This window comes from Bidens hawaiensis, unplaced genomic scaffold (assembly GCF_021521415.1).
Source record: "Bidens hawaiensis isolate Kalapana, Puna unplaced genomic scaffold, B.hawaiensis_p1.1 tig00015613_1, whole genome shotgun sequence".
NCBI classification, from domain to species: domain Eukaryota; kingdom Viridiplantae; phylum Streptophyta; class Magnoliopsida; order Asterales; family Asteraceae; genus Bidens; species Bidens hawaiensis.
This window is the reverse complement of record NW_027492397.1, coordinates 200950-216298: the sequence shown is the minus strand read 5'-3', so window position 1 is coordinate 216298 and position 15349 is coordinate 200950. Positions and strand designations below refer to the sequence as shown.

The 15349-nt window shown below is 34.4% G+C and overlaps 2 protein-coding genes across 2 annotated transcripts; one reads left to right on the top strand and one right to left on the bottom strand.

Moving 5' to 3' along the window:
- Positions 1-906: 906 nt before the first annotated feature.
- On the bottom strand, positions 907-3674 carry LOC143549508 (transmembrane 9 superfamily member 11-like). The gene is made up of 2 exons (XM_077040408.1): positions 2053-3674; positions 907-1853 (listed from the first exon to the last, which is right to left on the bottom strand). The coding sequence occupies exons 1-2, from the start codon at positions 3221-3223 to the stop codon at positions 1060-1062; spliced, it is 1965 nt and encodes a 654-aa protein (XP_076896523.1). The 5' UTR covers positions 3224-3674; the 3' UTR covers positions 907-1059.
- Positions 3675-11774: 8100 nt separating this feature from the next.
- Positions 11775-14457, top strand: LOC143549507 (uncharacterized). The gene is made up of 3 exons (XM_077040407.1): positions 11775-12221; positions 13427-13564; positions 13996-14457. Exons 1-3 carry the CDS (start codon positions 11928-11930, stop codon positions 14188-14190), a joined length of 627 nt encoding a protein of 208 aa, XP_076896522.1. The 5' UTR covers positions 11775-11927; the 3' UTR covers positions 14191-14457.
- The last annotated feature ends 892 nt before the right edge of the window (positions 14458-15349 follow it).

The following is a 15349-nucleotide window of genomic DNA, read 5'->3' as shown; positions in this document are numbered from 1 at the left end:
ACGGCCAGACTGGAACAAAATTGGCTAGCATAAACAAAAAACAGCCCCGTGCAATGGTATCAACGTATCGAAAAAATCCTCCCAAGTGATGGCTATGTTTTAAGAGCATGTTTGGGATTAAGTTTGGAAAATGTGTTTACTGGCTTATTAGTGTTTTCAAAAAGCCAAAAAGTTTAAATGTGTTTGACAGTCATAAAAAACTTTCTGATTTTAGCTTTTTAAAATGGTTAAAAAACAGTTTTTCAAAAGTCCCAAATCATGGTTTTTCAAAATGGCTTTTTAAAAAACACACATAAACCAATAAGCATTTTTTAAATTGAATCCCAAACATGCGCTAAATGTCAACCGGTTTACTTGTTAAGGGTGTGAGGAGTGGTTATGAGTGGGTTCAGGACCCACCAGAAACACCGCCTCGGGTGGTTATGGCCTGACAAAAAAGCTCCCTGAATGCGGTAGATAAATCAACCGCCGCACTCCTCTTCAACATCATAATAATGGTCTAATATTTGATTTTAAAACCGTGTTGTTTAGTGCTGGATAATTTTCCTGTCTCGTACTGCCTTAATCCGCCAGTCTTTTAAAACTTATCCGTTATGATTCCCAGCTACATTTTTACTATTTAATTTTTATTTTGATTTTTATGTATGTTTATTACAAAAATCAATTAGCATATTCTTTTATTCCAATGACAGGAAAGAATGCTATTATACAAATAAGAAAATGTTTACACGTATAATTCGGGTAAATAGGTATGTTTATGCTGGTAATCGGGTTAGATATCATTTAATACCATACCATTAATTTCTCATACTGGTGGAAAATTTCTAAAGCTAATCTCATATCTGGTCACGTACCCGAATGCCTTAGTTTCAAGTTTCATGTTTATTGTCGGGTTTAAGTTAGTTTACTGTTCCTAAAATTGATAAAATCTTTCTACTAATTTATATCCACCTCATCATAGCGTGTAAACACATCTAAAAACAGGTCATATGAATCAAATCTTTGTTCATTATTAAACTACACAACTCAGTCACTGGAGTTCCCTAGATCCTCAAACAATCAATCTATTTTAACCGAAGAAAATAGACGATGAACAAAGAACAATGATGTCAAGAACCCAACGGCTCCCGTCGCCAGCATAACCGTTATAACCATAAACAACGAATAACCCAAGTAGATTATCGTGGACACGGGTCCACTCAAGCTCTTGAGATCGAAAACCAGATAGTTAATCGAATACAAAAAGATATAAAATGCAACCGAACCCGAAGCAAAGAAAGATTTCCACCACCATTTCCAATCCTCAACACAAAGATGCATGTAAGTGAGAACAAGTGACACCTCAGCACAAACCGTCACGAGTAAAAGAAGAACCACAAAAAGAAACCCGAACACATAATAAACACGCCCGAGCCATATGCTAGACATGATAAAAAATAACTCAATGAATAGTGTCCCAAATGGGAGGGTCCCGGCTCCAAGAACCAATAACCATGAAGGGAACTTGTGAGCCGGGATCTCTCTAGGGATTTGATTTGTACGGACTGGGTACTCCAGGTACCTGGCCCGTGTGGCCACAAGCCCACCGAGTAGGGTTAAAGGGACGGAGATGCAAAACCAAAGTAAAATTAGTATGATGAAGGTTGAGAAGGGGATAGCCCCGGTACTTTGACTCGCCCATAAAAGAGAGTTTAGGATTGTTAGAATGAGGAACGAGATACCCGGGAAAAAACATGCGACTCGTGCTGACACCGAAAACCATCTTCGTGAGTTTCCGGCTACAAGTGTTCTTTGTAACCAAACCGCAACAAAACCGGCTACTACTCCCAACAGTAAGTAGAACATAAGCATACCTGCAAAACAAGCATGCCTCACTTATGACTATTTATATTATTAGCAAAACTCAAGCTCTAGCAAGTTAAACGAGCCAAACTCGGGTTATGCTCGACTCAGCCCGTTTACACCCCTAAATTTGAGTGGCCAGGTCCTTGACCCGCCTTGTTTCGCCCGAAATATTTATCAAAAAGAACTGTTCTTGACACACGAGTATACCTGAGATGAGGGCTCCACGTGAAGCTGGGGACATAAACCCGAGAGCAGCGAAGAATATCGTAGCAACAGCCATTCCAAGAATCCGACAACCATCAGCCACCATAACACACAAAAGCTCGGGGCGATTTGGAGCTCGAAAAACGTCAGAAACGACAAGTTTCCACCCCGATAACTCTTCATTCATTTGACTACGACCCTCATCCAACTCCTCATACCGAGCCAAATCTCTACGAATTGTCCTCAACATTATAACAAAAACAACACCCGCGAGAAAAGTGATCACCGTCAACGAATTCAAGATCGAAAACCAATGAACCTTTGCACCTTCCATTTTCAAATATGCATCCCATCTTGAAGGCCACTTTATGTCACTTTTAATAAACATAACCTCATAAGTATAAGTAACCGATCGACCCTCGGTCACAGCCATTGCAACTGAAGCAGGGTCACATCTAATCGGCTTCAAGTACTTCCCATACGGTTCAACGTTCTTTAACAAACTATCATCATGGTTCACACTACATGGTTGAACCTCAAATCCAACAACCATGTAACCATCAAGATTAGTTTCATTTCTTTGTGTGATCAATTCGGCCCCATCCCCCGTCCCAATCACACCAACAACATTGTTATGCTCGTACTTATGAACCAAAACCGTAAACTTTAAATGATTAAACACATAATAAACATCATTAACCTTAATTCCAACAGGGTAACCAGTCCATCGAAGATAGTATCCATCTTTCTTAGTGTACCTAATTGCGGGTAGATTATCAAGATTCAAGTTAACTTGATACATTTCATCAATTCTATCTTTGAAAATCTTGAAGTCATCACTAGATAACGGGTTCGTTTTGCACAAAACTATCTCGGTTTCGTTGTTGAACATTCTAAACCGGTATGGTGAGTTTTCGATTCGATCTCCCATCAAAAGCTCACCTATGTTTTCAGCTTTGTCTTTAATGCCTTCAAGAGGCTTGCATAAGGGTAAAGTGTAATATCCATATGGGATTTCGGTATCTATGGATGTTAATGAATTAACTTTTACGGTTAATCGATCACCAACGTTGTATTTGTGAGGGAAACTACCGGGAAGATAATATCCATGAACAATTTTAATGAAATAAGATGAGATCACAAGCAAAATCTTGAATTTATGAAAAGCATCCATCAAGATTAATCACTAGATCGAACCGGGATGCGATGTGGATCTAATTTGTCAAAGATGGAAACTAAACCTTGAATTTGAATTGGGGATGTTGTGAACATAAGAAAAAAAAGAGTGATCTTTGATGGAGTTGTTGAAGGCGTTAAAGTATGATGGAATGTGAAAATGGAAGGTGTTGTGAAGAGGGGAAAAAGTATTTATATCTTTGCATTTTGGGGTTGGTATGGAACCACTTTCTAACATGTTGCACGTGTGATTTCTTTTTATGAACCCATGTGAAGCTTTTGGTCACATGGGGTGCTAATGTATGATTATCTAGACCAATGTGGGTATTAATAAAAATGAGAGAACTTGAAGGGTTCGTAGTGTACTTCCACAAAGTTTTGTTACGTGTCAATATCGCATAGGCAGCTAGACTAGCATCCCATTTTCATTACATACGACTATACGAGGGTATTTCTAGTTCCGTTCCAATAACGTGAAGAGCGATCCTGAACTTATTTGTAAACGGTTGGACATAAATCAACAACTCGGGTCACTCAAAAGTTGCAACCGAATTTTAACTGGTTCACTAAAAGCTCTAATCAAGTCGAGTTTAAGTGAGCTAGAAATCGAGCCTAACTTTGTTCTTAATCCTGACTTTGTTCCCACATGCCTTTAAACGTGTCTTTTCGAGTTTAAGGTTAGCAGCCCAATCCACGATCCACAACACCAATGGCCCAACCAAATATTTTGATCACATAGATATAAAATAACTAGAAGTATTAGGGCCTTGCTTCACCCCACATCAATATGGAGCGGCCCAATGGCCCATGAGTTAGCTATGCTAGACGACTAGACGAGTCCCACTTTAAGTTTCATAAACCAAGCTTGGCCAGCCTAATGAGCTTAAAACATATTTTGATATATAGATAACTAGGTTAGATCCAATGTTACACACGAGTAAATATATATATATATGTATGTATGTATGTATGTATGTGTTATACATTTTAATGAATTGTAAACGTCAGATAATCTAACATTATTAATATAAGGTATCACATTTATACTATTTAATAAATAAAAGTTTTTTATGTCACGTGTCATCCTTTTAGTCCATCCCTCATCTCAAATTCCCGCCTCCCACACAAGTCTTTTACAAACCTGGCTCTTATCATCTATTAACCTGCACCACAACATTGGCGATAAACCCTAAATCATTATTCCTTCTTTCCTAATGATTAAGGTCCCTCAAAGATCAATACTCGAAATCGATATTTCTTCTCCTCTATCCGGTAATCTTTATCACCCCTTCTCATCATCATCATCATCATCATCATCATCATCATCATCCATGTCTCAATGATCTGCTGACCAGAATCTTCTATTCCGATCAGAAAACCAATTTCTTATATCTTTGTTCGGCGATTCAGCTACTTAGGTATATAATTTCTTTTTAATTGTTTCTTTCTATGTGTTTTACATACTATTAGATGTCTATAGTTTCATCATTTCGCTATGGATCATGCTTGATTTTGATTTTAATATTTCAATTTTGTCTGGTTATTTACATCGTTTCAATCAATTTGTTAGGGATTTTGTTTTTTGTTTGGCTTAGGGCTTTAATTGCTGGTCTGTTACGGGTTAGGTTTTCATTATTTTGCCCTCTTTTTTAGCGATTGACGTGTTGTAACTTAGGTTTATTTGATTAATTAGAAAATGCATATTTGCTGCTATGACAAAATTGCATCTCATATAGGTCATTTCATGAACGCATGTTGAGATCTATAGATATTCTACTTTGGGAATATTGTGGATGAACTTTATATTAATGTTAGCATGGGTGATGTGGTTGAAACTGAGAGTTTGTGTCAATAGATTTATGGATACGGGATATGTTTTTTTTAACCTCTGCTTCTGTTTAATAGATTATGGGATTTTGACCATGCATAATTTTTGTTCAATTCTAATGGTTGATTGGGATTTGATTATGTTATTCATTATTAGGTTAAGCTGTAAGAATTGAAGTTTTTTCTATGTAAATTACATTACCTCTAGATACCTGCATATTAATAACTCAGATGTTAAGAGGTCAAGTTTTCTTTCCAATATTGCTTTGTGCTTTTAGTATCCTCTTTTATTTATTTTTTATAGATCTAATTTACTATCATTATTTGTTCTAAATATTTGTAGGTTGGCAAAGTTTTTATGTTTGTAGAAAGTTCACCTGTTAAGAAAGCTTAAAAGTTGGTGTTTGATTCTCCAGTAAGACATCTGAAATCTTTTTTTATTTTGTTTGATGCTTTGTTTTTCTAGGCTATACTTTTAGTGATTTGTCATGCTTCTAAATACATTTTGTTTAATAGTCAATCAGAAATGAGCACTTTAGCTTTACAGTTTAATTAGTGCATATCCAAGCATACTTCTGGTTAACCATGAAATTCTAAATCATGTCCCACAACTTAAATCTGCTAGGCATGACACTGTAAGCTTCTTACGCTTATATGCTTTTATATTAGGTCATTGATATGTCCTGGTTTCTTTTTCTTTTTTTAAGTTTAAAGATAATAGAGTTTTGTTTATTACTTTATTATTTCTTAATAACAATTAACATTTACCAAAAAATCTTATCATAAATATAAGAAACGATTACGAAAATGCTACATCTTTGCTTATTGGTTTTCATGTATAATTAGAATTACCGTAACATACGTAGTTTATATTTTTCCATAATATATGCAGTTGACTATTTACCATTTTTAAACAAATCTCAATTTTTTGAATTTTTAAACTATTTATTAGGGATTGATTTGCTCTCTTCATCATTTATTTAACCATTTGGAGCACCCCGTCACAATTATACTTCTTTTATATAATCTCTAACTATAATCACTATTTTCGTATACTATCTCCAATGTCAGGTGGACGTGGATCCGATCACAAGACAAGGTTATCAGTTTGTTTTGGTTAACATAAGATGGCATAAAAAGCTTGGTTTATTACAGAATGGATGTGCATCATCTGATTATTTAGGAGAGAACTAACTACAAGTAGTTTAAACACTGCCTCAAAGATGAGCTTTACAAATAAGATGTTGCGGAGCATGCTGAACATTCATCTGCCGAAGTTTAAGAATTACATTCAATTTAATAGTAATGTTACCAATACAACTCCTGATGTTAAACGTGTAGGCTAGCTAATGGGTTTGCTCCTTTTTTGTTATATTGGTAAAGAGATATATTGTTGGTTTTGTAATTCCTACTAATGTTACTATCTTATTTTTCTATCAAACATTAATTTGATATGTATTTTGCTGTTATATTAATCCATCAAGATTAGTTGATTTTGTGTATCCTTCAATTCTGCAACATACAACATATCAAAAATCAGATATTCTTTAGTAAAAGACAATACTTACACCTAAAAATGAAGTTGTTAATGAAATCGATGATTGATTGTTACAACAAAATTAACATAATTTATTTTAACTTGGCTACCTTAAGAGTAAAGTGTTTACACAATGTTGTCAGACGTACATTGTCATCATCCTAATATTATAAATTTATGTATTGTATTCGTAATTTACGTTTATATTTTATTTATTTAGGAACTTATTTATCAACTCTCTTCGTTATTTGTATTTTGAGTTTTTTGGACTTGTAAAATGTATTTTTTTCCAACCCATGATGGACACATTTTGACTTATAAAATTAATTTTTTTAATCCGTGTTGTACACGGGTACCTAACCTAGTTATATATATACACTAAATAGAGGATTTTCTTTCCCTCACATATCTACTATTCATTTTACTATTCAATATTTTAATATTTTATTAATTATTATAAATACTAAATCATTAACCATAATAAATTGGATGTGGCTCAATGGTAGAGCACTCACTTTATAAGTGAGAGGTAAGGGGTTCAAACCTCACTATCACCAATTTATATGGGAGATATGAGGGATGACTCTGCCTTGCCAGGGTTCGAGTCCTGATCTCACCTGGTTTTACCGGCTCCTCGCTGTCGTGCCATTTGGCGAGCGTGGGGTCGGGTTTTATCCGGTGAACCCCTCAATAAGTGGACCGCTAGGGGCTCCGTCCGTCCGGACTAGTGGTCGGCTCGGGCTACCTTTAGCCAATGAGGGCCGCGTACGGAGTACCCGACGTTACTTAGTTGGTTGTTCAAAAAAAAAATCATTAACCAAAATTCCATAAATAAAAATGGTTTCTATTTTCTTTATTTTTTTCAACTAATTAAAATCTTTAGCAAACTATATTTTTAAACACAGAACTTGGGCAAGTGTGGGCTTACATGTTTTATTTGTCGTTTAAATAATTTTCTTAAACTTTGTTTTCATATTTTATATAGTTCGTCTTTATAATGACTGATACTTTTTTTACGATTGATATTGTATATCAGTAGGGGTGACCCACCATTGGTTTTCATATGGTACCCTAAAGTTCTATATGGTTACACAAACAACCACTCACTCAAAGGGAACACAAAAAACCCATCAATTTTTCATAAAGTCACACAAACAATCGTGTGTAATTATAAAGATTAATCAGGGATGATGAACATTATTGCAATGAACTTCATAGTCAAATCACATTAATATGGGTTTAAAACATTGCTTTGTTTTTTGGTTATGTCGTCGTAACGAACCGAAACGATATTTTAACATACTGAGCCAATACCGATCGGTTCCAGCGGGTTTTCACGCAAGACACATGTTGATTTTAGTTGAAATAAATAAATAAGAAATCTCGTTACATTGTCATATAATATTGCACACTGATCTTTATGTTTACACGTATTAGATTCAAAACCAACGACTACGATCAAATATCAGCGTAACAAGTTAACAACTTTTATGAGATCAACCAAATACCACTACATGGACATACATGGCCAATGTCCTAAATCAGTCGAACTACCTAAGGATGTAAAGAACTTCAGTCATATCATCCTATCTTTATTGATCGATGAGCTTATTGGCTCAGCTTGACAACACACTTGCTGGGACATGTCTCGAAAAACTGCGTAAACAATCACCTTTTGAAAACTCAAACCAAAACAGTCCTCTTTTTGTAGAGGATCCTTAGAGCATTCTCATCCTATCCCCTAAAATTATGTGAGGGGAGTTTGCAAATTATAGGGTGAGGTTGTGAGTGTAAATTATATAGTGAAAAGAGAAAATATAGTGATTTTTTGTAAATTTGGAGAAATAAAGTTTACCCCTATTTATTTTTTAATTTTTGTTAAATTGGTTGTGAGTAGAAGCCAGAGAAAACTGTAATAATAAAAATAAAAAAAATATTATTTAATTTAATTGAGCAGGAGAGAGAATTGCAGTATTTTTAGTGTAATTATAGAGATATGAATGAGGGATATGTTCGGAATGCCCCTATATGAGAGTAACATAGAGTATATTGATTGTAAGAACTCGGACCAAAACAATACTGGCATCTCCTTCCGGATCTACACCTATTGTGTCTCCTTTCTCCGGTGAGTCTTACATTGTAGTAGAATTGATTAGCCGAAGCGTAGTGATCTACAAAGGTGCGTTGTTATTCTAAATTTTGGGGAAAAAAAGCTTTTTTTTTTTTTGTTTGTATATTCATATACTGCCATGAAATGGCCATTGGTTACATTAATGGCAACCTTCTTTTAACATAATTAACTGGATTTATATATTTCATTTGAAGTTTTATTGTCGATTATGCATTTAGGCTTCAAAGAGAATCTACATCAAAAGATTTTGAGAAAGCAGGTGGGATTGAAAGAAGAAGCCCTCACGCTCCTTTCGACCTATGAAATGTGATAGAACTGAGCATTGCAAGTTTAGTTTTGATTTTAGTTTAGGTCAAAATATCATGCACGTACGAACGTATGCATGCACGTATGTATGTATGTAGGTATGTATGTATGTATGTATGAGTGCACCCATGCATATATTTGTGTATGATATGTGGTATGTAGGAAGTTTGGTGAAGTTTGAGCGACTTTGTTTTCTTAAGAGAGCATGATTGCCACGTTAAACTCGATTTCTATCAGCATATACACAAAACGAACTTGACTGCGTCTGATGTTAAAGCATATATCAAATGCTATGAACATATGATTCACAGGCGAATACGTTAACCTTTTACAACCAGTCAATAAGATAAACAGTTTGTTTATTTTAAAAAATCAGTCAAATATTTATAAGAGATTACGCGATCTCTCACATACAAGAAAGAAAATAAAAGCAACTCAGACTGATTACACATGTGTTTGGATCTAAACATAATTGAACAAGCAGTCATAACCAGTTCTTCAAAAGTGCTACATGGCTTAGAGAACTTTTGAATTGTGTGTGCATGGCAAGTGGTACAAATCCCAGGATAAATATATATTCCCGCTGAGTTTATTCAAGAAAACTATCTTGTCATTTAAAGATTTACTAAATGTTTATAGAGTCAACGATTCACCAGCATATCGTTGACATATTTTCCCCACATTTCAGAAAATCAAGTTTAACATACGTAGCAAGGAATTAGAGTTACTCATAAAGTTAGATGCTCGTTATATGAAGATGGATAAGTTTTTAATTATTATTATATTGTTGACAACTTAACAAAAATTGTAAATCAAACACTAGGGTATTTAATATCCGAAAAATTTTCAAAATAAATAAACATTTTATTACAAACGAAGTCTTCTGCTAAAACAACCCTCAACTATGATATATTTACAAAATATGTACAAACTATTGGTCACACTTCTAGACCCTTAGTCGGGGTGTGACAATTTTAGTGGTTTATTAAAGCATATGTAACACCACGAAAACAAATTATGTGCAATATACGAGTGTATCTACGATTTTTTGGGTTTTGAATATGTTTCAGGTTGATTTTTGGGTTTTTATAAGTCAAGGGACTAACTCTGTGAATTCTAAAAGATTAAAGTTTAAGGGCTGAACATGTAATTTTTTGAAAAGTTGGTTAGATGGTCCGTGCAATGTTCAGTTAAATAACCCTAGTGAAATGAGTTTGTGACGAACCATCAAATAGATTAGACGGTCCTTCTGATGCCTGACTCAGACGTGTCACTTTTTGACACCTTGCATGCATGATGTGTGGCTGCCTCTCCAAAGTCGAGCACGCTATCATTTTGTCAAGTTAACACCTATTAAAAGAATTAGAGACCTCTTTCATCATCCTCTACACCTCTTCAAGCTTTCTCTTTACAACTATGGTGTGTTATTGAGTTTTTATATTGTTCTTCAAGCTTTTGGTGGATTTCAAGCATCATGGGTGTTGTTGGAAGCTTTAGTTCATGCTCAAGGTCTATTTATGGTAGTCATCAAAAGATGTTGTTCATCTTTGAAGCTATGAATAATCTGAATTTGGTATTTGTTGGTCAATTGTGATAAGAAATCCATCCTAGACTCGATTCCACAAGTTCTAATGATTTGAAATGAGGTTTCATGCCATATATCCTTTATGGTGAATTAGCAAGCTTGTAATATTGATTCTTGTGATTTAGATGCAAGATTAGGTACATTACTTATTCCATTTGTGTTCTGTATTTCGAATTACCCTTTTTTAAGCCCGACACCTTAAATGCATTTGTAATTATAGAGACAGTCTTAACAAAGTTGGATTAAAAAAGGATACAAAATAATGGATTTGTGTAAGTAATTGCTAGAATTAAAAATCTAACTGAAACATTAGATGGGCCATTTAGTGCATGTACTTAGAGGTCCGTCTAATGCCAAATTTTTAGGTAATCAGGGATTTGACAAAATTGGGGACTATGACCTTGATAGGAATTTAAATTTTAAAGGCAACATCTCAAACAAGGTTTAAGGGGCATACTCCCTGCTAGAGATCTCACTACCAGTCGACGAGTGACACCCACTCTGTAAAAAATTTCTTACATTATTGGAATGCTACGTGAACTTTGGAACTCACTTCGGACTTGCATGATTGACGAAACATTGTATTGAAAAGAATATCAGTCGTAACTGAGTATTAGTAGCAGTCATCATAAGGAAGTTAACACCGATTAGTTCCAATTTGGAAATGTTATTAACAAATAGTCGTTTGTGTAATTGATCATCAATGGTATCTGGATTAGGAATGACAACTAAGTTACCATCGATAAAGTTTTAATCTCAAAATTTTCACTAATATAACTATGAATTTGTTAACAGGTATGACTGCTAACTGAAATGTTGTGATGGTTCGTCCTATAAAGAAACGTCATTGGTCAATATTCTTGTGCAAGTTTCCATAACGAATTTGTGTATTCGTTCTCATGTTACTTTTTAAATCATCTAAGTAAAATTTGAAATTACCATAAAACATTACAAGTCTAGAGGTGGTGAATAAAAAGATGGAGTTGGTGAATAAAAAATTATATAAAACTAGTACTCTCTAAACCTAACCAACATTGTACGTAACGAATGGAGTATTATGACTTTCTTAAACATAGATAATAATAATAATAATTTTATTTCATTATTAACTTTTAATGATATATAACCAAATACAAAACTTCTAACATTAATTAAATAATAATAATAATAATAATAATAATAATAAGTCATCTCCACTGCTCCTATAAAATCCTTTCCCATCTTCCGCCACCCCACTTTCTTCCTTTTCCTTTCATTTCCCCAATCTCTTCTCATCTCATCTTCCTCTCTCCGTAACGGCGCCGTTTACTTCTCCGATGACAGACCACTGGCTCAAAACGGCGTTAACTAACGACGTTCCGGTGGCTGAGCTTCTAATACATCTCAAACACTCTTCAGATTCAGACTCAAATTCAACACCAATTACAAAAACTCTTCCACCTCGTTGGGGCCATCGAAAGTACCGATCAAAAACCACTGCTCCGACCGCCGCCGTCACAAAGGGTGGCAAAGAACACCGAGGTAGTCCGACCACACATCTGTCTTGGAGCGGCGGTGGGTCAAGTAGCGATGGGTACGATGAATCTTGTCGGCGGTCAGATCTGGTTAAGGTTTGTGTTTTTACCGGTTTATTTTTTAATTTGTTGCCGGAGAACTGTGACACGTCAGATTTTTACGGCGGGTTATTGGCCTATGCCTGTCTCTGTCACAAAAAAGTTTATAAAGATCTATTTTTACTATTTTACTAATTTACCCTTCTTTTTTTTCTTATTTATCGTCACTGAAGTTTGACTTTTTAGTTTTTTTACTGTTTTCCGTCGGTATATTCCGATGGTGAAAGCGTTGGAACTCGGGGGTGAGTTAATTACCGAAATGCCCCCGAAAAGGGCGTAACTTATTTTTTCTGCTGCTTTACGTGACGTGATTTTCAAGGGTATTTATGTAAATAAGATGTTTGGTTGTGACATTTTTAAGTGTTTACTCTTTACTGACCAAAACATATCAAAGATCCGTGAAAATGAAGCTTCTTTTAGACGAGTTAATTCTTATTATGGACTTGCCTAAAAATGAGTTAAGAGGGCAATTTTGTCTTTTTCTACAACTTTTTCATCTGTTTTTGCCGGCGGTATATCGCCGACGGTAAAACTTTGGAGTCAGTTAATTACGGAAATACCCTGCATGTTGTTAAGAAAGTTATAGAAAGGGCGAAAGTTATTTATTTCACCTGTTTATTGTGACGTGATTTTCAAGGGTATTTTTGTAAATAAAGGAGGTTTAACATTGTCTACTTGTGACTCTTTTTTAAGTCTTTACTGACTAAAACTTATCAAGATCCATGAAAAATGAAACTTGCTTTAGACGAGTTAGTTATATTCCTGGACAAAGTTACCCTTATGTTTATAATTATTTCTTAAAACAAGAATGAGTTGGAGGTGGTCCACCCCATACGCGGAGGGCAATTTTGTCTTTTTATGTTATTTGTCTGGATCTAAATGATTCGTTTCGTGGTTTGGTTTTGACGGTTTTTAAATTGAAGTTTTTTGTTTTTATTTTTAAACCGGTAAATAGGTATCCGGTTTGATTTGTTGTGTTGAAAGTAACTTTTTAAATCGGCTTTAACCGAAACGTAAAGAAACCGATTGGAATATATAATGATAAAAATGCGATATGTTTTGGTGCGTGAAAGTTTGTCGGCTATATCTTTACGACTTTTCCATATATCCCACTTGAAAGAATAGCGCTTTTATCTTTTATTTATTTATTTTATTTAAAATTATATTAATAAGAAACTAATATTATATTAATTTGTTTGCAGGTAAATGAAGGTGCATCTACCTCCAACTACCATAAATTCGAAAAAAGAAAAGTGTCTCGAAACGAACAAGAGTTGACATCGATGCGAGTCTCATTAAATCAACAATTGTCTAAGTGTGAGAATCTCAAGAGAATTAAGGTATAATTCCTTTATCACACCCGTCGTTAACGAAATCTCAAGGATTTAGTGACGTAAACAAGCCGAGCTTGATTTTGGCTTTTGAGAGCTCGAGCTTGGCTCATTTAGAGCTTCTTTTGTAGCTCGAGTGAGTCGTTGTTTAAGCTCGAGCTCGGCTTGCACTCAGCTTGTTTGTTAATTATTAATTATTTTATGTACATTTTTTAAAAATTATTTTTGTATGTTGAGCAAAGCCTTAAACAAGCCTAAGTTGGGCTCAACTCGAGCTTGGAAATCCAAAATGGTGAACTTCACAGTTGGGCTCAGGCTCAAGCTTGGGCTTGATAACTAAACGAGCTTTATTTAAGGCTCGGCCGCTTTCTATCTATTCGATCTACAGAAGATGCCATACCAAGTCAATTGATTCGATTCGTTTTTGTTTTGTTTTACAGATTGATTTAGATCAAAATCAGAGAAACAAGATGACGGTAATCAAAGCGCATGAGCGACAAATAAAATTGCCTACCCAGTCTATTAAGAAATCGTGTAGAGTAGAGGCCGAAACGATGAATCCGCAAAAGGGTTTTGTTTTGCCGGATCTAAATATGATGCCGAATGAAGACGACATGGGGATGATGATGAGTTGAGAATGAATGTGAATGGTATATTATTATATGTATCGGCAAGTCTTCTAGTGATTTTAGTATAGAGATAGGATTGCTAGAATATAAAGAAAAGATTATGATAACTTTTGCAGGTTTTGATTTTCATCATCAATTTATTTTTTGATTGTGGTGTTTGGATGTTATTTACCTGTTGGAAGAAAAATTCAGAGTTGGTGGTTTATGATGTTGACTGGCTTCATTTGTTGGGAATCCAAAATTCGTATGGGCCATCGAATTGTTGTTGATAATTGTTACCCCTATATTATTAATAGAAATAGAAATACGTGAATAATATGTTCTAGTTTTTTAAATATTTATAAATAAATATAAAATAATAAGTTTTGCCTTTTGAATTACTTTTCTTTGTTAACTTTTAATAAGATTAAAATATTTTGTAAGAGCTTAAATTGCATATAAAAAAAGTAGTTCAATTAAATGACACGTGTTTAAAAGATGGTCGTTAACATCTTCCACGAGTAGTTTTGTTCCTAACTTCTGGATAATAGTGCAATGGTGATTGGTGATAAGACTTTTGTTATATAAATATTTTTGTGAGTTTGCAGTTTAGTGTGTTTCAAATTCTATAACATATTTTATGTTATTTAGTTAAGGGACTGTTTGATAAGTGTTGAGCCATTAAGTGCTGAATTAGTTAGAAGTTTGAATGGTTAAGAGACTCTGAGCTAATAAGTGCTGAGCCAGTAAGTGTTGTTTGGTTGGACATCTGAATGATAATGTAGAATGACTGTTTTTTCCCCTCTGACTATTTCGTATTGAATAAAATATACTGTTTAATCAAATCTCTAAATAAAACACGTTTTTTGTTGTTTTTAAGCAGGCCTGCTGCAATATTTTTAATCAAACTCTATTTCTTGCATTAAAACTTCAAATAAGAAAGGGTTTTAAATTTTACATAGATATAAAATAAAAAACACATAAAAATGTAGATTTATAAACCACTATATTGTCTTCGATTAACTTGATCATTTTCATTGAGTGAACTTGTTCATTTATAAACCCAACGGTTATACCCGGTTTTCGGATATTTACAAAACCCGGTATAGAGTATTAAAAAACCTGGTCTGGCCTGCAGTGCAGAAACTGTCTAGTGCTGTTGCCTTTTGGGGCTGCACAATTTATT